This window comes from Musa acuminata, chromosome BXJ3-7, assembly GCF_036884655.1.
Source record: "Musa acuminata AAA Group cultivar baxijiao chromosome BXJ3-7, Cavendish_Baxijiao_AAA, whole genome shotgun sequence".
In the NCBI taxonomy this organism is placed as follows: Eukaryota; Viridiplantae; Streptophyta; class Magnoliopsida; order Zingiberales; family Musaceae; genus Musa; species Musa acuminata.
Window position 1 is genome coordinate 40,402,086 of NC_088355.1, and position 25,250 is coordinate 40,427,335.

General features: G+C 37.6%; 1 protein-coding gene across 2 annotated transcripts; it reads right to left on the reverse strand.

Annotated features, from left to right (window-relative positions):
- Positions 1-628: 628 nt before the first annotated feature.
- Positions 629-24,985, reverse strand: LOC135643151 (uncharacterized). Of its 2 annotated transcripts, XM_065159790.1 has the most exons (16): positions 24,535-24,985; positions 21,111-23,765; positions 18,780-19,248; positions 18,394-18,619; positions 17,812-17,976; positions 17,324-17,596; positions 16,965-17,210; positions 15,401-15,784; positions 13,905-15,254; positions 13,739-13,795; positions 11,043-11,471; positions 7,359-7,582; positions 7,119-7,252; positions 1,897-2,148; positions 1,636-1,814; positions 629-1,548 (listed from the first exon to the last, which is right to left on the reverse strand). In XM_065159790.1, the coding sequence occupies exons 1-16, from the start codon at positions 24,938-24,940 to the stop codon at positions 1,462-1,464; spliced, it is 7,536 nt and encodes a 2,511-aa protein (XP_065015862.1). In that variant the 5' UTR covers positions 24,941-24,985; the 3' UTR covers positions 629-1,461. The 2 variants fall into 2 exon arrangements, with proteins under 2 accessions (XP_065015862.1, XP_065015863.1); XM_065159791.1 differs by lacking the exon at positions 629-1,548 and having other exon boundaries at positions 1,674-1,810.
- Positions 24,986-25,250: the final 265 nt, after the last annotated feature.

Below are 25,250 nucleotides of genomic sequence, written 5' to 3' on the forward strand. Positions count from 1 at the left end.
AGCATAATCGAAACAGCTGTTTGGATAAGAATAAAGAAGGATTTATTTATTAATTTTTACATAAATATCAGTTGGAAGTTTTCTTTATATTGGGTCTGTCGTACCGAGCCGTACCGCCCATATCGGGCGGTACGTATCGGTTCGATAGGTTGTCGGTACACGGATCGACTGTAACACTATAGCAACGTACTGTAGCAGTGTGCTATAACACTGTAGCAATGCTACAGTACTCGGTTCACCTGGGTGTACCGCTCGGTACACCGTACCGTACCAATACCGAGCCCAGGTCAAAATACCGGTACGGTACGATATTGCGAATCTTGCTTTATAATGTGATTTCAATCTTAAGCTATAGTTTTCTTTATCCATTTTTTTAAGTATAAAAAAGGTAAAATGTCATAACATAAACATTTCAGGAGTGTAATTAAGATGTTAAAATGCTCGTAGCAGTACCGAGCCCAAGTCGAAATACCGGTACGGTACGGTATTGCGAACCTTACTTTATAATGTGATTTCAATCTTAAGCTATAGTTTTCTTTATCCATTTTTTTAAGTGTAAAAAAGGTAAAAGGTCATAACATAAACATTTCAGGAGTGTAATTAGGATGTTAAAATGCTGCACACAGAATGCCAACAATCCAAATCATGATAGAGACAATTTATTACAGAAATACTAATGTATTGCAGTATGAAATATTACACTATAATTCTCCTTGATATCACCACTGATAACTTAATGCAAACTATATACAGAGCTCACCAAAATTTGTGACTGCACACGCCATATAGCTTAAGTTAACTAAAACAGTGAAGAACACCAGGCGATCAATTTCGATGCTTTCCTCAGGTGAATGTTTCAGAACTAGAACACAATTTTCCAGGAACTGTCTTGATGACATGCTGCTGCTGCTGCTGGTGGTGGCAAAGAGAGCAGATTGTTGTTCTGATTGGTGTACCTGACACGAAAAGTTCTCCAGATTCTTGGTATTCCTGGCACATGAGAAAGTTTAGCCATCTGAGATGTGACTGAAGGGAAGGAATGTCCCGTATGGTGTATCCTTTATCATTTTACTAGCAGCTTGGCATTCAGATAATTCAGACAACTCTCAACGCGACACAAATAGGTGTAAACCTAATTACAGACAAATCGAGAAAATATTTTTTACATCCCATTGGCACCTGAACAATGAATCTAAATAAACCAGAACATAACACAAGGGAGCCAATACAAGCAAAAAAAGCATAAGATTATAAGAGTCAGGATATATGACAAAGGATATACAAACTTTAGGTGCCAAAACTGATGGTTTGATGCCGTTAGACTTCGTTGGTCAAGCCAGGTTGCACGCCTGACATATAAGAAGTACAGAATGAAATTCAACTAAGCACCACAGAGTTCTTCAGGCCAAACCCTTCCTGAAGCAGATTTTCTTTTGGTTTCTGTTAATTGTTCTGTCAAAATTATTTGAGTTGGACAAACTTTACAGAACCATCTCCACCACATGTAAGAAAACCATTGGAAAGGACTTGGATATCAGTCACAGCAGCCTACATAAAAGAGTGAGAGATAGTATCTAGTAATGTTAATGATAAGAAAGTACAAAATTATGTTCTAGGTTCTGTCTAAGAGATTACTCTGACAACTCCACCAAAGCCCCGTGAGTTTGGTTGAAGAAAAGTGTGGCGATCATGCAGCTTTTGCCAATGATAAACCAATTGGGATCTTTTGGCATCCCATAGTTTCACGTCTCCATCTTTGCTACCAGTTAAGAACAAGCTGCTGTTTGGGATAGTCGTTATCCTGGTTACACTTCCTTTACCAACACCAAATAGGAAATCAGAATAAAGAACCAATTTATTCTTATAGAGAATATATGGAGAAGGTGCATGATGTACCTAGATGAGCCTTTGGTATATACCATATCATCCCATTTGAATTCTCACCATGCTTGAAAGTTCCCAAGTTTGTATCATGCATTGTCTTGAGATCTTGCTCACTGGCATGCCTATTCCGTCTAGACTTTCCAGTTGCAATGTATCGTAAGTCATGAAGCCCAACATCACCACTTTTCCCTCCTGTAACTATTATGGGTGAAATAGAACCAGTCCCAATATCATTGTCGAACACTGATATAGAACGGGCACCACCTTCAAATGAAAGAAGATTCGCAATCAAAAGATGCATTATTTGGGTATACAACTAATACTTGATATTCTTGTCTAAGTAAAATCAATATGTGAATAACTTATAAATTTTTATTTTGTTCAACTTTTGCCTGCTCAGCAGTTCATTATTTCCTCAATGAAAATCTACAAGCATTTACTTAGGCAACATTTATAATATAAGCAAAAGAGACTAAGCTCTGATCCTTCCATCAGGACTGTGTAATAAGGAAAAGCTCCATACGAAACACATAAATAATCCAATGAACCATTGGAATACAACTCCTAAATCTATAGATTGATGCTCTGCACATCACCTCCGAGTGAGAACATACAAAACAGTTCTTAACCAACCATGTATGTTTTAAGCATGGAGTAAAAAAAAAAAAAACATGACATATAGCAAGGTGAATAGCGAGCCAGTGGAATCCAACTTGATCTATGGATAACCACTCCATGTGTGCCACCCTTTTAGCTCACTTGACAATCCATATTCAGCCTCCTTATTGTTTTAAGAACTGACTCAAGTATTACGAACCTTGAGATATTTACTTGACTAGACAACGTTGAAGGGAAAGCTTTTGAGGATTGAAGTTTACCCTCCCTCCTTCCCTCCTTTCTCATATTAACTCAATGAGTGTCAACATGGACTCGTTCTTTGATGTCTGAACCTTACCAAACAGGGTCATCAGGATACATCAAGTGAAAACTGAAAACTTGCTACAAACAAATAAGGATGAAAAATAGCTAGCAACCAAATTAATGTACAAAGTAAATCATTCTGCATGGACTACGACTGCAGTACAGAAGTAAATCATTCTGTATGGAACACAACTGCACCAAGGACATAATATAAAAAATGACTTTGGCTAAAGAAGTATGCAAGTATTAAACTAAGCAAAGGTTGAAGGCCATCTTTTCTTACCTCAGTATTTTGAAGGTGAAGGAATGAATTGTCTAAAATTTTATAACTGGTTGTCTTCTGTAAATCTGATAATAGTACCATGAATACTTACAGGAAGCACAACAGTACTATCGACTTGCTGTCTCTGATAGGAGATCAGGAAGTGCTTCAAGAGTGTACCAAATTGTAGTGCTAGCTGCATTACAATTTAGTTCGACATTACCAGCTCAATAAGCCAACTTTTTGACCAAATTACCCATTCAGTACAGTACAGGTGGTATTCACCAGTTTGACAAGTTAGTGGCACATGGAACAATTTGGGCTGTACACCCATCTGGTACATGGTGGTACAAGCTCAGTACCAAGCACTTGTTTTGTTTTTTGTTTATCAACTTTTTTTTGTACCTTTTGAAACTTAGTACGTACTGGCATACCGATGCCCAGTACACTGGTGGTATGAACTGGTATCACACCGGTCCAAGCCTTGATAATATGAACTAGCAAGTTGATTATAATTCTGCCAAAGGCCCTTTAACTACTCATGGAGGACCATGACAAGAGCTAAAGCTAAAATGATGAAAGAAACTAACTTATTTATTGGAAGACATTTGGAAGGAGCAAGTTGATCAAGACTCGATCAAGGTTCTATGGATGCAAGAAGAGCCTAAAATGACCAACATGATTCAAATAAGTCCAAATCATGAAAAGAAAGTCCAACTTTGAGAGAATGATGAATTTTTAGCCTATTTTAAGAATGATATGAACCAACAAGTTGATCATAATTCTGTCAAAGACCCTTTAACTATTCACGAAGGACCAAGCTAAAGCTAAAAGGATGAAAGAAACCTTAATTTTCTTATTGGAAGGCATTTGGAAGGAGCAAGCTGATCAAGACTCGGTCAAGGTTATATGGATGCAAGAAGAGCCTAAAATGATCAACATGATTCAAATAAGTCTAAATCATGAAGAAAAAATCCAGCTTTGAGAGAATGATGAATTTTTGGCCCATTTTAAAGAATAAAGGTCATTCAGTCATGTTGGACCATCTTAGGAATTGTAGGCTTATTCATGAATGATCATTTAAATAAATTCAAGACAGATTAATGAGTGATCTACATTCATGAATTAGGAATATGAATGTCATTTAATACATTTAATGGATTCATTTCCTTTATACTTAGCCTTTGTATTATATAAATAAGGTTGACTTCCTATGTAAGAAGGTAATTTAGAATTATAATCATCTTTCAACATTGGTGAGTATTTTGTTTTTAAGTTCTTGCATGAACCTTGGAACTTATCAAGCTTTCTGCTTGTGATGTTCAAAACCCAAAAATCTTTGTTTTTCCTTTCAACTTATTAAACTTCTTAGTTTGTAGTGTTTTAAGGGAATCAAAGTATTGTTCTAATTATTTTATCAATTTTTCATTGATAAAGTGATTAGAATAGTTTCCCTTACTTTAATCTTGAACGATTCATCTTATTTCAATTCGTTGAAGGGTGTCAATTTGCATTCCATATGTATCATAACTCTTTAACTATCGGGGTGTATGGTTGTTAAGTTGATGATTTTCATCACCTAACCTACTAGTAAATGAAATTATTGATACCAAAGGATGAACAAATATGAAAAGGATATATTGTTACCAAAGGATACTTCTCAACAAAACAAAAGATTCATGAAAGCTCAGAAGTCCAGTTATTTATTTGGAACTTCATGTAGTAAGATGCATAAAAGGATGTCTAAAAATGAAACGCTGTCAGCAAAAGTTGATGTTGAACATGTACATTTTTCATGATTTTCCTGTTACACTGCAAATAACTGAAAGAAACGTGGGAAAAATTAAGAAAACGCCTTGAAGTAATCCAAGAAACTGCAGATGGAAAAGAAAATGTAACTTTATCATGGTATACGATAATGCAAACTACCATAAAATATTAAAGCAAACTTGTTAGGAAAATAGTTCAAGAAATGTCGATAAGTATGCATATTTAAAAATTGGTCAAAATAAAGACAATTTTGACATTCTGCAATAATAGAATGCAAGAACAGTTTGCAGGGAGAACAGTTACAATCAATTAAGTTGCACATGAGGTTCAATTAGGGTATGTTTCTCATGATAACTAGTGACTAAGCTGATACAAAAGATTGAAAGAATAATAAACTGGAGATAGGGAATGAAAATCACTCCTACATGATAACACATCACTTTGCTTTTTCATGCAGATTTTCCAACAATAAGGGAAATATGAAGAAATGTTTTGGATGATTAATTAACCAAGAGTTAAATATTCTAGCTGCAAATTACTGGCAATCAAGTTCAAAGTGTCACATGAGGATATGTGCAAAATCAAAATTGAAATGGGATTATAATTCCAGTGATTTAAAAAGCGCTAGGTGCCAAAAGGCGCTAAGGTCCAAAAACGCCCGAGGCGCTAGGCGCTTGCCTGAACAAAACGAGGCGCTAAAATATAAAAATATATAATATAATTAATAAATATAATTATTTAAAATTTTAAATAAAAATATGCTATTAAATTAGAAAATCTAAGATACAAAATCATAATGTCACATTAACAAAAAGTTTCAACATTCAAATACTATTATTAGTATAATGTTAACTGTATACAGTATACTGTTAACAGTATACAGAAGGAGAAGAAGGAAGAGGAGTGTAAGGGGGTGCTGACTGAGAAAAGAGGAAGCGGCAGTGGCAACGACAGCGGGAGCGGGAGTGTAAGGAGGCAGCGATAGCGGGAGCGGGAGTGTAAGGAGGCAGCGACAGCGGGAGTGTAAGGAGGCAGCGGCAGCGGGAGTGGGAGCGGGGACAGCGGGAGTGGCGAGCGGCAGCGGGAGCGGCAACGAGCAAGGTTAGGGTTGGGCAACGACAGCTGATATCGGTTTTAGTTGGTTCGATTGAACCAACTAAAACACCGGAGACCGAACCAGACCTAAAATCCTGGTTCGGTCGCCTGGTTTAACCCAAGCGCTCGCCCGAAGCGCCCAGCGCCTGGGCTCGGGCGAGCGCCCAGGCGGCACCTCTTTGAAGCGCACTGCCTGGAAGTGAAGCGAGGCGCTCGGGCCTCGCCTCGCCTCGCCCGAGCGCCTTTTTAAATCACTATATAATTCCACTGTGGCTATCAGCGAATAGGTTTCTGCAGCTTCAACAGTTCAGCACAGTCTCAAATACATCTGAATTGTTTTGATTATGAAGGTATGTCTTACATGTGAAAAGTTTATCTGGTCAGTAAAATAAGCTATAGCTCTTGTGCAGTTAAAGTTTGAAAGTTTATATAGCAGTAGGTATAGAAGTAAACAGCAGAGAAAATAAGATCCCTACATCCAGTATTTGACAAAGGTCTTTCTATCAATATATAGGAATGAGTGCCTGATATAGGCCAGAGAGAGATCCCATCTAGGTAGGCAAAAGAGCCAGTTTGTCACACAACTGGCCGACTAGATGAGCAACTTGCTTTTAGTGTTCGTATCTCTTTGGTTATTTTGTGTCAAGGCTTTTGTGACCAGATATCTGATCTGCCTAATCTTTACCCATCAGTAGTACCAAGTCCACAACTGTTAACTACATAGTTAATAAGACTGAAAGAGTAGTACAAAGTGCAAACACCATATATGCCGATCATGAAGATCTGAAATGATACTTACAAATGCTACAAACCAGGATGATTTACATGACAGGATTATACATAACATATAAATTAGGAAGAAAACCTATAAAATAGTACCATGACATAATAGGCATGTAGCAACCAAGAGGAAAGTTGCTCCTATATGAAGTTATGAGTTGTCACAACTATAGATCGAAATTTAGAACCTCACATGCTGCTCTTCTTGTACCCGAATAAGAAATTTAGAATAAGTTTTCAAATTTGTATGCATTTGACTGTCTCCTATTAATTAGGTTTAGATAGAAGGTGAGAGGCCCATATTAATAACCTTGCATGATACTCTTCTTGTACCCTGATAACAATAAGCTTTCACATCTAGGTTTAGATAAAGTTAATGTTTTTGAAATACCAACTTGGGCTATACCTTCATGACAAAATAGAGAAGCTTGGCATGTGGCAGGCGGGGCCATAGTATCCCATAAAACAACATTGACACCATTTGTGCTACACCCAGCAGCAGCAAGAATTGACCCACTAGTGGCCACGTATGCAACATCCCTGGGAACAGTTTCAACCCATCAATTAAAATCAGAAAGAATGATGCAATGTTCATATTGATTTTCATAGTACTGGAAAAAATTTGCCTAGAACAGGAGGTACATACGATGCATGATTGCTAAAGCAGAGGGAAGAATCTGTGGGGTGTACATTGCTCTTCCCTCCCACCTCAAGTTGCCATGTGCATACTGTGCCATCTAATGCAGCAGTAGCAAATCTGTGCCCATAGTGATCAAATTGTAACGCAGATATTGATGCAAGTGCATAAGGAGGTGGCACATTAGCTGCAGGAAGCACACCATAGGTTGCTGTAGCTCTGTCTTTCCCAAACTGCAAAATGCAATATTAACAAAGCAAGTAAGTTTATGATTTTCCTATTTGCCCCTCTCAATTCAAGTTTAGCATATGTATACTTGCAAAGCTCAAATCTTCCCAATGACATAATATCTGCCAATTGACCGTTAGCATAATGCCATTCACAAAGTGACATTAATATTCCCTTAACAAAAGTGACATATATAAAATATTTAAATATTTAGATGGTCATGTATGAAAAATATACATTTTTGATGTGATATAAGTGAAATATTAAAATTTGGAGGAGCAAATATGTATTTCCAAACTTTGAAGGGATAGACATGAAAAACCCCATAGAAATAAAAGGTTCGTATAGTATTATTTATGCTATCATACAAAATGCATGTAAATATTATAAATAATTAGACAAGATAAATATCAAAACATGAGAAAGTAAATATTATCAATAATTAGACAAGATAAATTTCAAAACATGAGAACAGAATAATTCAAGCATTAAAAATAGGTCCACATGTATGTGTTTTACCTGACATTATGGAACCAAACCAAGTCACTAGGGAATAATTGAATTCCCCAGGTCAAAACATAATCTCTTTTGAAACTATTACAATTCAGAAAGTAAATTTTGGCTCACCTATGTAGCTAGCATTCTATATTTTTGCAAGTAAAGAATCTACTAGACTTCAAACAAACCTATACTGTCATAAAATATTTACAAATAAGCCTCAGATATTGATAGTCGACCAATTATTTAAGCAACACTGTATCCTACTCTTATTTTACATATAATACTTCTACCTATTCAAATTGACAAATAAACTGGGAAGAAGAATTATTAAAATTAATACCATAAAAAAATCATCAAAACTATCAAAACCATCTTGTCCATCTTTTTATGAATTTACCCTTTGTTGACCAAGTTCTTCGAACAAGTCTTCCACTTGATTCTAAAGACAGTGACCATCATTTTAATCAATTTACAGAACTTGTGCTTAGAAGAACTTATACTGCACCCATAAACAAATTATTCCAAGCCTTATCCACGCTTTATACCGTCAACCTCAACAATCTAATATCCACTAGATTTTGCCAGGGTTTTTAATTTTGTACATGTACCGGTTCGCCAATAGACCGGCACGCGGACCGCTTGCTACCAGGCGGTATAAGGTTTTTGGCCTTATATCAGGTGAGACGGGATTGTACCAGGTAGTAACGATCAAAATTTCGATTGTTACCAACCTGTACCGGGCGTTATATAGCAGTTGTCGTCCAACCAAGCTTACACGCCCCTCCCCTTCGGCACAACATTCTCCCAATGGCCGTTGTAGCGATTGCCATTAGCCCAGGTGAGCGCCCCACGGTCGGATATTACGTCGTTCGACCACTCACTAATGTACTGGTTTCCACTCTGCCACACGTATCGGTCGCAACCCTCCTGTAGGTTGCACCACTAGCCGCCCTCATGATAGTTGTCATTGGTGTACCACTTGTATCTAAACCTGTGCTCTGTGTCGGCAAGGCAAGCGTTGCCCTCCAACTCAGTGAAGGTCCCGAAGCCTTCTATCCGATTGGAACGGAGCTCTCCTATGAAGGTCGCGTTGGAGGGCCACGAGAACTTTCCCTTTCCGAAAGCCTTCCCTCTCCGCCACTCCCCCTCGTGCATGCACCAGTCAACCCCAAGGCACTTCACCTGTCGGTGGGGGGAGTTTTTCTCCTCTGCGTCCACGATCAAATACAAAAACCCTAAGTTGCTTCGTGTTCTCCACTCAATATGCCCTGGCAAACCGCTCGGTACATCAGTACATACCGTACCGAGCAAGGCTCAGTACACCAATACGATACTAGATTAAAAACCTTGGATTTTGTGACCTTGTCAAAGATAGTAAGACATATAATACTCCATAAGTGCCCTTCGACTCCATCAAACCCATCCAGAATACACATTTTGAATTTTACTATTCTACCTATATTTTTTCCCTTTATGAGGAGAGGATGAAACTGAATCTATCATAGAGTCACATGATTATTAAATCAAAAGCCAAGAAGAAATAGAGAGGAGAGGCAGAATACAGAGGCTATGAACAATTAAACAAATTTTGTATTTCGTATAAGTTGCAAATTGGAAAGATGATTGAAACCCCAAAGCAAGAGCACAAAAATAGAAACAATGCAAAGATTCTGAAAAAAAAATGAAGAAACTTATGATGCACGTAGATGAATATAGATGAAAACATATATATAAATAGCAATGCTAAATATCATGCATACGAAAATACAAGGAAAAAAAATCTAATGGATCAATGAGTAACCATAACAAATAGCAATGAGTACGTCAACATATTTCTGTAGAATTTCATATTTCTCTCTAACCAAAATGATTACATAGGCTACATATAAACATATGTACAGAAATTACTTACAAGATAAAGCATCCTATGAGTCACAATTAGCCACATATAATAGGGAATTTAATGTATTTTTCATAAGAATCCAACTCTGATGGATCAATATTAATCCAAACCAAGGCAGAGACAACTTGTGGAACTTAAATTAAATACTTTCCAGCAAGGTCTGCAATACCGAATGATACAACCCGTACCAGGCGGTTCGTACTGGTCCATCAGCAGACCAACACACGGACCGCCCGCTACCAAGTGGTATTGTCAACGGTGATCGAGGGAGAAGAAAGAAGAGGGAGAAGGGGAAGAAAGAAATAGCAAAAGAAAGGGAGAACCTGGAGATCGCCGCTCTCCTCTTCGTCTATTGGCGACTTCTCATCCGTGCACGGGAGAAGAGGCATCGGCATCGCAGGGCGGAGAGAGGTGAAGATTTTTTTTTTCTTCTCTTCTCGAGCGACGTCGCTAGTAAATTTTTTTTTTTATCTACGACGTCGCCTCGGCGATGTCGCAATTTTTTTTTAATCTGCGACGTCATTTGTTTTTTTATCTACGACGTCGCCTCGACAACGTCGCCCGGGAAGAGAGGTGACGTCGCCTTGGGCGACGTCGCAATTTTTTTTTAATCTGTGACGTCGCTCGAGTTTACCTCTATATATATATATATATATATATACTGAGCGGTATATCAAAATATATCGCTCAGTATACAGTACCGTACCATACCGAATATGTCTCAAAATTTTGGTATGGTACGAAATTTCAATCCTTACTTTCTAGTTTGTATTAATAGATTCTATCACCATTTGTCAGGAAGGAAACAGATTTTAATCATAAAATCCAAGTTATAAGAAGGAATATGCCAGTGAAAATGCTGCAAATAATTTTTTTTTAACTTAGTGATAGAGCATCGGTAGTACCAAAAAGAACTTTGACAGGATAAACTTGAAATTTTCACTGATACTACTATCAGTGCCTTTACAAGTTTAAGAACTTGATTAATAAAAAGTTCTCTTCAAAATATCCGAATCAAATAACACAACAGATAATTTGGCATTATCAAAGAAAATTATTACCTCCCAGAGGTAGACATGTGTGTTGCTAGATCCAACTAAAAGGAAAGGCATCGAGGGATGACGTGATAATGCTCGTGAGTGAATGTTTTCAACTGTAGCTGGAGGATCTCTAAACTCCTCAAAATCTTCTTCTTCTCCCCATCCTAAACCTACAGCTCCAATACCAGCATAACCTGGTATTCCAAATGCTCCACCACCAGTCAGGTCTTTTCCTGGTCTTGCCAAAGAGCCTACGCCAATTGTCGCACCACCCAAACCAAGGTGTGCCCCTCTTTTGTTCCCAAGGCCAATGCCCTGAGAAACATATGTAGGAACAGGTGTAGATTCACAACCAGCCCACCCATCTTGTGGCCAATCAGAAACTGACCAGATATACTCTGCTTGTTGCCTGAAATGTTCCTTATCTTCCAAGTTGAAGAAAATGAGCCCCTAAAAATAACCAGTTAATTGGTATAATAACCATAAACAATGAGGTGCCAAGATATCACCGAAATAAAAATAATGAAACCACAGACATAATTTCCAATATTTCTAATATCAATTATTTCATACTATCAATCTTCAAAAATAAAAGTACAATATAATTCAAAGGATCAGAATGCTTTTGGTGCCACATATCTTACCCATGACTGATTGTACAGTGACAGCCAATAGAACAGTACATAATAGATACCACTAATGCCATGTTCTCCTGTGCCTAAACTAGCTAGAATGCATGTTGCCAGTTCTTCATGAACAGAACACATGATGCACCCTTGACACTCGATGAATAGTTGCTGACACAGTAAGTACAAGTGTACAACAATACAGCCAACACCGAGATCCGCAATTTGGAACCACCTAAATCATGTATCATAACCCAAAAGAAGAAAGGAAATATCTGTATGACATGAATAAACATGCAGACCATTTTAAGTAAGGATGAAGGCCTGTGATACTGACAAGTAATTGTAGATCTAACAGAAATGCTATATTTTTGTAATTTTTGAGTTACATATATTACCAAGAACTTAAGTATACAGGAATAACTGCAATCCACTTAACCAGGATACGGGCATTTACAGGGAATTACTTCCACCCCATCTGCACCATCTCGTCAAATGTAAATTTCTGTTGTTGTTTTACAGTATTACTCCAATCCACTGAAGTTTGCAAAATGATTTATTTCATGCCCCTTTTCACATGTATACAGCAAGTTTTGGAGCATTACTCCATAATTACATGAGCCTAAACTGGAGAAAACAAGGTATAAATTTCTATCCAATAACTAGCTGTTTACATTCTGGTATTTCTCTTTTGTGCCAAATTGTGCCTCAGCTAAAAGACATGAACTTGATGGTTAGTCACAAAATATTGCCAAGTGTGCCAAAGAAATTTTGGGTTATGCTCTACAATCTCCCATTACCAATTCATCAGGGCCCACAGAGTGACACACATAGTATGCATAGAGGTGTCGAGCCATATTCAGGAAGAGTATATGACAACACTCATATGAAAGGGTGTGAAGGTTAAAGATATTGAAACACAAAGGGGAGTGAGGGAGCAAAAGATTCAACAATATTCATTTACTAAAATCTTGAAAGACACCCCAAATTTCCCAAAGATCCACCTATCCACAAATTGAATAATGACAAGCGTGTATCCTCTATAAGTCCTTAAAAAAATATTATATTACTCCGAGGGAACAAATATGTCTTGAACAAAAGAGCAAGGTTTTAAGTTTTGGTCCAAGATCCATACTGATTGTTGACAAGACTGGTATGGTACATACTGGAATATTGCATATTGGCACATCGTATGCTGGCATACTAGTCAACACAAATGACAGACCAAATAGAAAGAAGAGGAGAGGAGAAGGAAGCAGAAAGAGGAGAACCAATATAGGGAAAGAAAAAGGCAGAGGAGGAGGAAGAGGGGGTAGAGGAGGAGGAGAAGTAAAAGACAAAAAAAAGAATGAAAGAGGTAACGGGTAGTAGTCTACCACCATGGTGTGGTATGAATACCAGATGGTAAGCTCAACTTCGAGCCGGACTGAGCGAAATTAGAAAATCTGTGTGCTGGAACTTGGTTGGAGTAGTAAAGAATTTCTATGTACTAAAGCTGCTGAAGTTTTGATAGTAAGCTAATTCTTTTCTATGTACTATAGGAGAATTTCGGTCTAGAAAATTGGTAACGTGGACACATCACACAAGTAAACAGGTCAAATCCATGTGACAAATGCATGCATTAAAGAAAAATCAGAAGAAAATTGACAGTCATCAACTTTTGTCCAACATGAGGTGATATATTCCAGACTCCAGATTATATGACACAAAAACATTTCATCCATATAGGATTATAGTTGAAAAAGAACCAGTAAAATAAAAAAGCTTCAGCACTTGTCGATCTTGATGAATTGATTTTTCATTGGGGTTAACATAGCCAACAACCAAGTCAATGGACATCAAGCAGCGGGCATCTGATTTTTCTACATAGTATTTGTTAAAACACAAAAGGAGGGTTCTTCATTACCAGGAAGAAAAACCCAGTTCTACAAGTTATAATACTCTCATAAAAGTAAAAAATTGTGTCATGCCATAATCAAACAAATCTTCACAGAGAATATAGCCATAAATAAGAACAAATTTTTAGGTTCTAGAATTCTCCTTTCACAAGACAGATCATAAATCATGCTTTATATGCAAGGAAGAAGTTACCTTTTTGTTGCTTGCAAGTGCAACTTCATTCTCATTGATGGAGTTAAAGCATATAGCCTGCAACGAAAAGAACATTTTTAACCTGCTTTTATAACCATGATGCTTAACTTGCAGATATTATGTTCTGTGCTTTTTGGGAGAAAAGATTTAGCAAAGAAAAATATACCTCAAAAAGCTCCCCACTTCTCTTCATAACTTCTTTTGGGTTGTTGAAGAAAGTAACATCTCCCCTGGGACCTAAGTGTTTCCTATTTGTTTCAAGAAAAATATCCTTGTCCAAAACTGTACCATCATGTCCTGATTTGGTTTCTTTATAAAGACCATTACCACCAATCTTTTCTCCCTCTCTATTGTCCAAAGAATCAGCATTCTCATTCTCAGAGGAAATATTCCTCTGCACATCTTTCCAGGAAGCAAACTGATTCTGATGATTACAGGGAAAAGAGCCAACTTTTTCTTTAGCAAAATATGCACATATTTCAGAAGGACTGACAGAAACATCCCACAATATCTTCAAAGATGGCTGCTGCTCATTGTCAGGCAGTTGCAAAGAATCAAGTCCCTGATTTAGACAATTCTGTAATGAGCACGGATGGGAGCGAGCACATTCATCCAACCAAACAATACTATTAACTGGTGAACCTTTCAATGCTTTCTGTTTAAGGAATGAAGCGAGTAGTTTTACCAAAGAAGAGGAGACATATCTGAGTGCATTTACTAGTGAATTTGCACTAGCAAAAGGAAATGTATCGATCACATTTTTTATACTTCTAACATCGAAACACTCTTCATTCGCTGGAAACTTGCTTAGTCCAAGCTTTGTAAAGTTCAACATGTGCAACCATAAACAAACCCCTAATATTTGCCACCTTTCATCTTCTGGAATTGAAGACTCACGTACTTCTGAATGTTTTTGTTGAAATCCAGAGTCAGAAATGAATCCAGCCTCATCATTTGATGCATCATGAACCAATAGTGAAGTCTGACGTGAAAGTTCCCTCAGTTTCCCATATGCAACTTCAAAAGAGACCTCATCATTGATAAATGCATTTACAATAGGATGAATCATCAGAATCAGTTCTTTAATATTTCTTCTAATGCATGCAGAAGCAAAGTTTACATAAAATTCAAGAAGATCAAAAACCAAAGACCACAAAGTGAGATCTTCTGGAACAATTTTTTTCTGACAACTAAAGATTAGCCTGAAAATATTGATCAAGTATAACATGTTCTGCAAACAAAACACACTAAGTAGCTGATCATGACTATACTCTCTAGATTTCGTGTTACTGTCACAAACTGGATTCAGCATTGAATAAGTAAAATTGATCGACACAACAAACCTAGCCAGAAAACATAAGATCTCCTCGGTGGCCTTAAACAGAAGCCTGATCAAAGCAGGATCCAAAACCATGTCAAGAGTACGGTGATTATCTTCACCTTCTAGAGAATTATTGACATACAAGAGCTGGTAACCAAGAAAAATCAATCCCTTGTTGTCGGCAAAAAGTAGTACCTGCATAGGCAAATCACAAATTTACTGTCATGAGAGACATACCTTTAAATGTCATTAGTTGATGTGAAACTTGAAGATGTAAATATTACAGATCAAAGAAGAAAGAAAAAGCAAAAGAAAACTGTCTTGGTAATATATCAAATTACCATGTTAGCTAAGCCAACTGGCCTCAGTGAGAATTTCCTGTCAAACATTGATATTATCATGCCCAGATCAAGCTTCAGCTGCTGAAACTCCTCATCTTGATAAGCAACATAGTCAGAGCTAATTGCTTTTCTGGATTTTGATAGGTTAATGGATGGCCATCTTGGGTGATTTCTCAAGTAGCTTGATATGTATCGTAATGCCATATTTAGTTTAACATCCAGCTCCAACTGATGGGCCACACTTTCTAGTAGCCAGTTGCAAGCATCACTAGAGAATGGATTCAGTATTCCTTGAAAAAGATCGTGATTTTCAACACCTGACATATTCTTGTGGTCCATACCTTCAATGCTTAAAGAAGATGACAAGCATTCAAGTGCATCAAGCTTAGACAAACAAAAAGACACTTTATCAGCCTCAAAGACCAAAATCATGTTTTCTCTCATAAGCTATTAAGCACAAAACAACTCAAGCAATAAAGATAAAAGCAATCACCAAACAACTGATTCCTGATTAGAAGATATCACAGAGTATCTAGGGAAGTTCCCAAATTCCAGTAACCTTTTCTTTTTGTTTTACATATGCGCAGTTTGATAAATCATTTCAAAGAAGAAATTATATCACATAATAGTGCAACAAAACTGGGGACTATCCAAATATCTTATCATAAAAGTTCACAGAGCTTTATAACATTTACAAGTTCAGTAGGAACATCTTTCATCAAAATATTACAAGAAAAATAAACCTTATTTACAATCTAGTGAATTATTAGCCTGTAATGATCTTTCACCTAAAACTATCTTTTATAACAGCAAAATAATGAGATATCATTTCAGTTCCCATGTCAATTCACTATAATCAAACCCTTCTAACTAATTGTGATGTATTGACAGGAGAAACCATTAGCCTACTACAATTTCGTGACTTAGCCATATATTGCTAGTCTCAAATCTCCAAAATATTCATCATTTTCACGTAAACCGCAGGAGTTATGTACAAGTTAGGTGTATTAATTTTCCTCGGCATCAAAAGACAGATAAAAAGTGCACATTCTACCGAATCTATTCTGGACCTAGCAAATCCGCCACAGGCCCTGAAATCCAGGATTAGCTCAGATAGAATGAGACATCAACAATATACTGACTATAAACATTTGATCAAGCCTGGTTAGGTTAATACTTAAATACTGCAACAGTTTCACAAATCTATAGAATTTAATCAATTGTCAGAATTTGAATAGAGTGGAAAATGTTTGATAAGATAAGATATTGAATTTCGACTTCCAAAATGATTTTGTCTCCTACAGAAGGCTCATGTTCAAAATCTGAATCAATGAGCGAGAAAGTACTGTATCTGTCATTCTGTGTTTACTTGGGGAGATGAAAATATATTAGATTCGTCACAAACTGAATCCAATATCCAAAGTTAATCACAACATATGTCCCATATCAGATACAGCAGATGCATAAATGATACAAATAAGTTGTAGAAAGAAGAGTTACTAATTCAGCAACACAATTTGAACAGACAAAATGAATATGCAAATCCAACTTAGATAGAACTTACAGGGATTCCACATCTGTTCAAGGCACTTGCAGCCAAAAATGCTGCAAGCTTAGAAAAGGCTGCTGCGACATTCTCACCAACAGAACATCTGAAACTATTTCGGGTGGCAAGTATCATGCAGTACCGACCAATATCAGGATCAGATAAGAAAGCATGATTGTGCAAAGCAACTAAATTACAGCTGACATGTTTTGTCCGAAAATCAACTAGTCTCTTGACTGATTGTGAGTAATTCCCCAATGTCCACTGACCATGCAAAATTATGTTAGCATTAACAGGCTATAGAATTTTGACATAGAAACAATTGGAAATTTCTGGGAGAATGAGACTAAAAACTAGGATGCTTATATAACACATACCTCAAGTAGGCTGGAAAGCCAGTAGTCACCTTTCTCTAATGCATTGGGAAGCAAGATGCTTAATATGAGTTGCCTCTCCAATGGACCACCATAACCTTCAATGAGCCGACAAATAACAAGAGCTAGTTGTTCATCCCCAAGGTTCTTAGCACAAACAGTGACAGCAGAGGAAGGATCTCCACCTAGCAGAAAAAAAGCTATTGCGAGCTCCAATTGATGTCTTCCCATCAAAACATAAGCATTCTTCAGAGCAGCAGCTTTGTTCTTCTCTTCCTAAATCAGTGAAAATGCACTCTCAAAAAGGCAGTACAATGTTTTGCACCACTTTCCACATGAGCATAATATATCAGCTTTTATAAAACAAACTTGGAACTTGGAACCAAAATGTCATTTTTAATGCAAAATAAGATACTACATAAGTGCTTGCAAACTTCACACAATGCTCTAGAGCAAAAAGGAGTATATTATGCACAATTACACTGACAAACCTGGAAATTACGTGAAAGAAATCCAAACAAAACTTTGTCTTTCTCATCTTTGCTAATTTTGAAAAGACCAGACAAAACTTGAAGCCTGTTGAGTGCTAAATACAAAAGTGCACAGTCCTTAGGGTTCTTGTTTTTCAGATATTGCGATCTTGCCAGCTTCTCCATCTATATGGTCAAATATATTATGTTAGTCAGGAAGATCTGGAGCATGATTATGCAAAAGAATGAAAGCAATTAAAATGAACAATCAAACAGAATTTCCAGAAAGTTACATAACATTATCAGAATATAAAGACATGCCCAGAAATTCAGTAAAGGGATGGCACACTATAAAACAATGGACCAACTTGTTCAATAATATTCAACAACCCACATAATCAAAAGAGCTGCATTTTTAGGTCGAAAGAATGATTTCAGTGGTACAATTAGTTTGAATACTAGTATTTTGTTTCATAGCAATGTGAGATTACAAAAGCTGCAGATCTATGATGTTTATAAATAGTAACTGCAGAATTATGCTAAATAGATAATGTAAGACCAAGCAATCAATCTGACATGACAGTTTGGAATTAAGTAATATACCCTTGTTCGCAGCTGTGACACATTTGTATACCATAACCCTATACCCAAATTTCTCATTTCTAACCAAGATGGCTCCGTGGATAAAACAGAACTAAGCAGATCATCTTGACAATCAGATAGGAAGGCCCATGCAGCCAACCTAGAGTTGATGACAAGCTCTTCAGCAACCATCTTTCCAAACTTACGAATGAAATATAGATGTTGAAATCGCACAGAAACCCAGAACCTTTGGAGAAATAAAAAAACATTGTTAATATTATGACAAACAATCCCAAAATCAGTGACTTCGTATTTGTATTTGTACATACAAGGTAGACACTTCACAAAGTATAAGAATAAATTTGATATCTTAGAAAATCACTTCTACTCTTTTTATTTTAACATACCTACGCCCGGCTTCATCAAGGCTTTTATAGGCTGAAGTAGCTCTTGCATCACTGATTTCATTCAGAAGATCAAGAATCACAAGTATTTGGGTTTTCTCCAAATCTGTCATACCAGCAATTCCATCAGATTTCTCAAGAGTTTCAATGAGATCCATGATTTCAGATTTTTCATCAGCAGTTGAAATTCTCCCAAAAGTGTTAGCCTCTAGTTTACTGTCTAGCAACTGGAGACTGTTTCCTTGAAAATGCAAAGTAGGTTCTTCTGAAGTAGTACCCTGACCCCAAAATAACCTTTCACTGGATGAATTTACAGAGTTATTATCCTCAAAGTATGTAGACAAGTGAACTTCAGGCACATTATATGAAGATTTTCCACATTGATTGCCCTTCATAATGGAAGATGAAGTTTTACTACAACTAACACATTTAACAAAATGTTTCACAATAACTTTTGCACGTTTCCAGTTACCTGCAACAAGTGATCATTGTTTCAACAGTAGTATGAAGTATGAACAACATCTTACAAGTGAAACCTTTGAAGCTCAGGCAGGAGTTAGTCATGGCCTAATGCTCAATGTCACCACAATAAAACTAGATGAAACAGAGAAAAGCATAAAACCAGATTATTAATAGCATTATAGTTTTTTAATGTCAAATTAATATCTATATATATGTATAATATTCTCAGCACAAATTTAATAATCCAAGACCAATACAAACTAAATGATATTCACTGATTCCTTATGCATTATAATTTTTTGTATAATATCCTTTTCCATGAGTATATGCCTCGAAAAATAATAATCAATATTAATAACAGAATATTCTCACAGAACCTATGGCAATGAAGCTAGGATCAGATCAGGAAAATAAATTTTGAGTGAATAATTTTTTCTGATTTCCTGGCGGGCACCATTTTCGGTAATTTAGGGACATACCATTTAAGTGAGACTTGAGAAAGAAAGTTAACCGTATTAACAACATACAAAATGAGGACGAAGCTGGTGAGCACACATGACCTAAGGAAAAATAAAGGTATTGATATCTTGCAATGAATAAGGAAACAGAAGAAATATAGGATTCATATTAATGGCACATAAGTAGAGGTAATACTGAAATAGATTATAATCCCTTAATATAGCTGTGGTCTGATACAGAATCAAACTTGGAAGGACTGAGAAAGCACTTTGTAGATAATGAACAAATTGTTCCAAGTTACAGAAGATTTCCCATTTGTCTGGTCAGCTTAGAGCTTGATGATGACTAAAAGTGAAAAATTAGCAAAAGGAACTTATAATTCAAATGTTAAGCCACTAACAGATTGCAGAACTATAACCCCATTGCCATGCATACCCAATTCTACTTAAGTTTATAGTGCTCAAATGGTGAGAACAACTCTTGTGTATCCAATGAATATGTCCTTGTGTATTTGTTTTCTGTTCCTCTTTAAGAGAAGTATCGACAACTGTCCAACTAAAGTAAAACTACTGATGAACAAGGCAATAATATTGTGGTCAGAATCAAATAGGCAATGGATAGAGCATGATCAAGCCTCTAAAATTCTAATGCTGCATAATATGATGCTACGTCACCAAGAGAAAACGATCATGAATAGCATATAGCAAACTATAGCATCGGATGAAGTAGGATGACTATGCTACTGTTGCTACATAGATCAATACGTCTCTTCTTTCCAGAAATAACAATCATTTCCAGGTTTGCAAGAGTCTCCTTCAGAAGTAACTACTTCCCTGCAGCACTACTTTTTCCATCATCTAGACATCTTCCACCAACTAGTCAGATGGGGTAGATTAAGGGAAGTATCATCATAAAATTGAGTGACTGATGGAGTTTAATTCTTCTGTACAGTGATTTCAAACCATCAAGACCATGTTACATTTATCTGGACATGGATACTTTGTTAGTAGGCAAAATACAATGACTGTTGTAAGCATAAAAAACAGTTCGAATTTAATATTTGAAAACCAAAGGCCAATTTTCATAAGATAATGTTATAAATCCTTCCGAGGTACTGGCTAACAATAGAAAACCAATAAATTAGAACTATTTATGCATAAACAGGTTTGGTCGACTGGTGATCATGACTCATGAGAACACACCCAAGGGGAAAATGGTGTTGCTTGCTTTCTAAATAGACAGTCCATTCACAACATAAGCTGCAGACTATTTGGATGATTGTCCTTCATGACAATAATATGTTTTTCAGTGTTCCTTAACCAACATAAGTTGCAAAGCAAAGGCCATGATATTTTTATGTGTTGCCTATGACAACTTGTATGACGTCAAATATTGTATGAGCTGAAACAGTACCTGAATAGATATATTGAATCAATGCCTCAGGATGATACAGTGCTAAAGTTCCATCCAATTTATTTGATATATCTAGAATGGAAAATAACCTATTTCTAGTATCAGGAGCATAATCCTGCTGAAAAATCTTTCCACTGCTCCCAGTTTTCAATTGTTCTTGTGTCTTGAAGATGTTTCTATCAGTATCACTTGCACAGAACAAGTTTTCTTGCATTCGATTAACATAGGCAACAGAATCATCACAGCACGGACTATTTGATCTGAATAACCACTGACTGTAGACAGAAAAATGTTTCTCGTGAACAAGCACAGCAGTCATCTTCGGTCCCCAAAAGAAGTCTCTTACAATGGTCAAAGAACTAGTGATTGCAATACAATACCAACTATGGATCTCCTTTGACTTATCTGAATGTACAAAAGAGTGAATAGAGGATCTTTTCTGTGAATATATACGCAACTCCATTGGCAGACAGATTCCAAGCAATGTCTGACCATTGCCTAAAGCTAACCAACTAAGAGCAACAACAGTCCCTTTTAAGAATATTGCATCTTCTAAAACAAAAGAACCACCACCTGTCAACTTTACAGATTCCCAGATATGAAGACTGGATGTACTGTTAGGGCCACAGATGCTGGTGGTAGCAACTTTACTGCCAAAACTAGCTAAAGAGACTGCGTTGACTGGACCTTCATGTGCAGTAAATGTACCCGCTAACTCCCATGGGACATATTCTGTATCAGAATGTTCTGATTGCACATGGCAAACCCTCCATAGTCTCAAAGTTCCATCAGAATATCCTGTGGCCATATGGTATCCAAAATAACTACTAGGAAAATCATTAGAAGATGCTTGTTGGATGGATGGTAAACAACTACTTGGAGAAACTACAGCAACACTGGTAACTTCACCACAACACTGGGGAGTAGGTAAGTTCGATGACTGCCTAAAAGAATTGGCATAATAAAATTTACCAGAAGAACTTGTGCATCTACCTTCTTCCGAAATAGCAAGTCCTTTGACATCAGAGGAAAGTATACCACTGGTTCCGGACATGTGAAGGATGACCTTCCATGATAAAGTTTGAAAATTTCTAATCCATACACAAAGCAATGAGAAACTACTATAACAAGATGATTGGCCAACACCGCAACTAATAGGTGTTGCAAACATTTGATCTGGACTCGCTCCATTTGTTTGACCACCAAATGGAATTGTGAGAATTTTGTGAGATAATATACTTTCCCCTTTCAAGGAATCTTCAATCATGAAACAATCAATTCCATCTTCATGTCCCACAAGAAGAAATCGGTTCTCCTCCAAAACTGAAGGTGCCCACACCAAGCATGAAAATTTACAATCAGGCGATGAAACTGGTAAATCTATATGACCCATAAGTTTCCACATGGGATGTATGTGCGTATGCACACCCAAGATGCTCTCTGAAAGAGTAGACAAGGACCAGAAGAGAAGTAAACCATGGGAATCCAATGAAACAGCAAGTTCAATATCACGACTATATGGATGCACTGCAATTTGTATGATGCGCCCAGTGTGCCCATGCTCACTGAGAGCACTGCCAGCAAAGCATGAAAGACTTCTCTCCTTTGTTATCTTACTTAAAATTCCATCCTCTGTATTTTCTGATGAACTATACAATTGTGACCAGCTGATTGAATTATCAGGCAATAATTGAAGCAAAGAGCATGAAGAAGGTGGACCAAAAAGCCGACACCTTGAAGCAACAACTTTTACTAGGATAGGTTGGCCCATTGTCTCTGAAAAATTACAATGGAGAAAGTTAGACCCTTTAAGATCTATCAAATCTGCTTTCTTCCACATCGTCACCCGTGGAAACCGTGTAGGGGACACATCATCAAGACAATGAATGGCCCAGAAAGTAATGGAGAAGTTAGGCCCTACACCAATCAACCACTCACACTTGCCAATTTGCTCACATTCAGTATGAGATGATAACAAAGAATAACAATCTCCTTCACCCTTTTCAATTACACCACCAAGTTCAAGTGCCCATTTTACAAATATGTTTCTACCAAGTGTTCCCTTCAAAGACTGGTTCATTTCAATCACCGCAACAACATGGAACAATCGCCTCATGTGCTTCTGATCATGCATGTCCTTATTGAATTTTCTAGGCCTACCGTTGTCTATCTCACTCCACAATCTTACTGTTCCATCCAAGCAGCAAGTCAACAGCATGTCCCTCCATGCAGGGAAAGCATCTTTTTGCAATTGCATCCCAGAAAATGGCCTCCACTGAATCATCAAAACAGGTTGAGGATGACAGAGCTGAACTTTTGTTATTCCCGATTTACCATCATCATGATATACTAGAACATGCTTGGTTTCGTCTGACACTGAAGAATGAAGGTCTCCGGATATAACTTTGTCATGCTGCATCAATGCTTGCGGAGCTGTTGCCACAGACCCTTGAGCAAACTGGGTTGCAGAAACAATAGTTTGAGGCACCTCTGCTTTCAACTTCCAAGACATTTCCCAAGAGTAGCCCTTTTTCCTATTCCATAAGACCACTTCGGCACCAGCAGCAACTAGCCCATCACCAGACCCCGTCCATCCAATTGTCTCTATTGAAAATGTCTCCACAAACCCCACAGTCTGCTTCCAAGAAAAGGAACCTGAAATTTTCCGTTGCTCAGTTATGGTTTGTTACCAACAACAGGTAAAAAAGTATAAGTCCTTCAGAAATTTTATCCATGGTTGAAATTATTTTGCTGCTAACAGAACCCCGACTGCCACTGCTTGTCAACTAAACAGAAAATTCCAAGCAATTCGATGAATACATAGCAACAAGTTATTGGACATTTTTTACTTATAACACTAGCAAAAAGAACTTAGTCCACAGTATGCTAAAGGACTAACAATTGAAATGCGCTAATCCTGAACCTTTCTAGTACAATTGTTGTTACCTCCAGAATCCTGAAAGACAAAACTGGCTGGGTGCGTGAAGCAGGATCAACCCAGATGGTACAGTAAATATACAAGTACAAACCCACCTACATACTCAGAACGCTTTGACTCCTTTGGATGAAGTAAAGCAAAATGCCAAGCACAGCTAGAGGCAATGGCACAAACATCTTAGGAAAGGACTAATAGATTCAAATATAAGATACCCAATTAAATCATGTGGCATATATTTTGTAATCAGAATCAATCTGAATATTCAAGAATCAAAGAAAATCTAGAACCTTTAAACTTTGGGAATGAAATTAATCAGTTCTTGATCCAAAACACTCGAGGAAAGAAGAGAAGAAACGAGCAGATTCAAAGAGAAACAGTCATGTGGAGATAAATCAGTTTGCTTGGTTTCTCTCCACTCAGTCCTTTTTCTCTCTCCAATTTTCTCGATTCTAATAGTCAGGAAACCGAAAAGACACTCCCTCTTACCTGATTCGCCGCCGGGGACCGGCAAGTACACGAAGATGCTATTTCCCAATGCCGCCGCGATCTCTCCCTCTGACGGTATCGCTGGGCACCAAGAGACCGCACTCAAATCGGCGGGCTCACCTCCAGGCGGCGGCTCGATCACCTGCCGGAAGAATGGGCCGAGTTGGCGTTCGTGGTCGGAGAGAGGAGAAGGAAAGTGGGAAATGACGAGAAGAGAGGAGGCGCCGTATGCGATCCACGAGGCGCCACCAAATTCCGGCAGCCAATCGATCGCCGACCCGCGGCGGTTTGGAGCGGGAGGGATCAGCTGGGATCGGACGAGCTCGAGAGGGAGGATATCGATGATGTCCTCGGGCTCATCGACTCCGCCTCCACGGTTCGCCGTGCCGCCGCCCGCCTCCGGCATCTTGGTCTCCCCTGAGACTAACGTTGGGATACTGCGCGGAGGTCGGTGCCGAGGACCGAGTGGGGAAAATATTCAAGGAACATCTACAAAAAGGTCCCTGATTGAGAAGATAATAAATTTTGGAGTCCTTCTGTTATTATCATGAAATAGAAGGACAAAATTTGATTTCCCAAGCAATACTTCTCTACTGGTTTACAACTACCCAGCCACTATCCTCGTTTCGATTGGCAGTAACGTGAAGATTTCTGGGTCCCACCTTACAATTACGTGACAGGTACGTGAGATGGTCCAGATGGAAGGGGTGAAATGC

Bases quoted from the DNA above. Each gene is read 5' to 3' on its own strand.
- LOC135643151 (XM_065159790.1), bottom strand. From the start codon at position 24,940: ATGCCGGAGGCGGGCGGCGGCACGGCGAACCGTGGAGGCGGAGTCGAT. The intron at 11,472-13,738 runs GTAACTTCTTCC...GGTTATTTTTAG, and splicing joins CACTTGCAAGCAACAAAAAG to GGGCTCATTTTCTTCAACTT. The intron at 7,253-7,358 runs GTATGTACCTCC...AACTGTTCCCAG, and splicing joins TGCTTTAGCAATCATGCATC to GGATGTTGCATACGTGGCCA.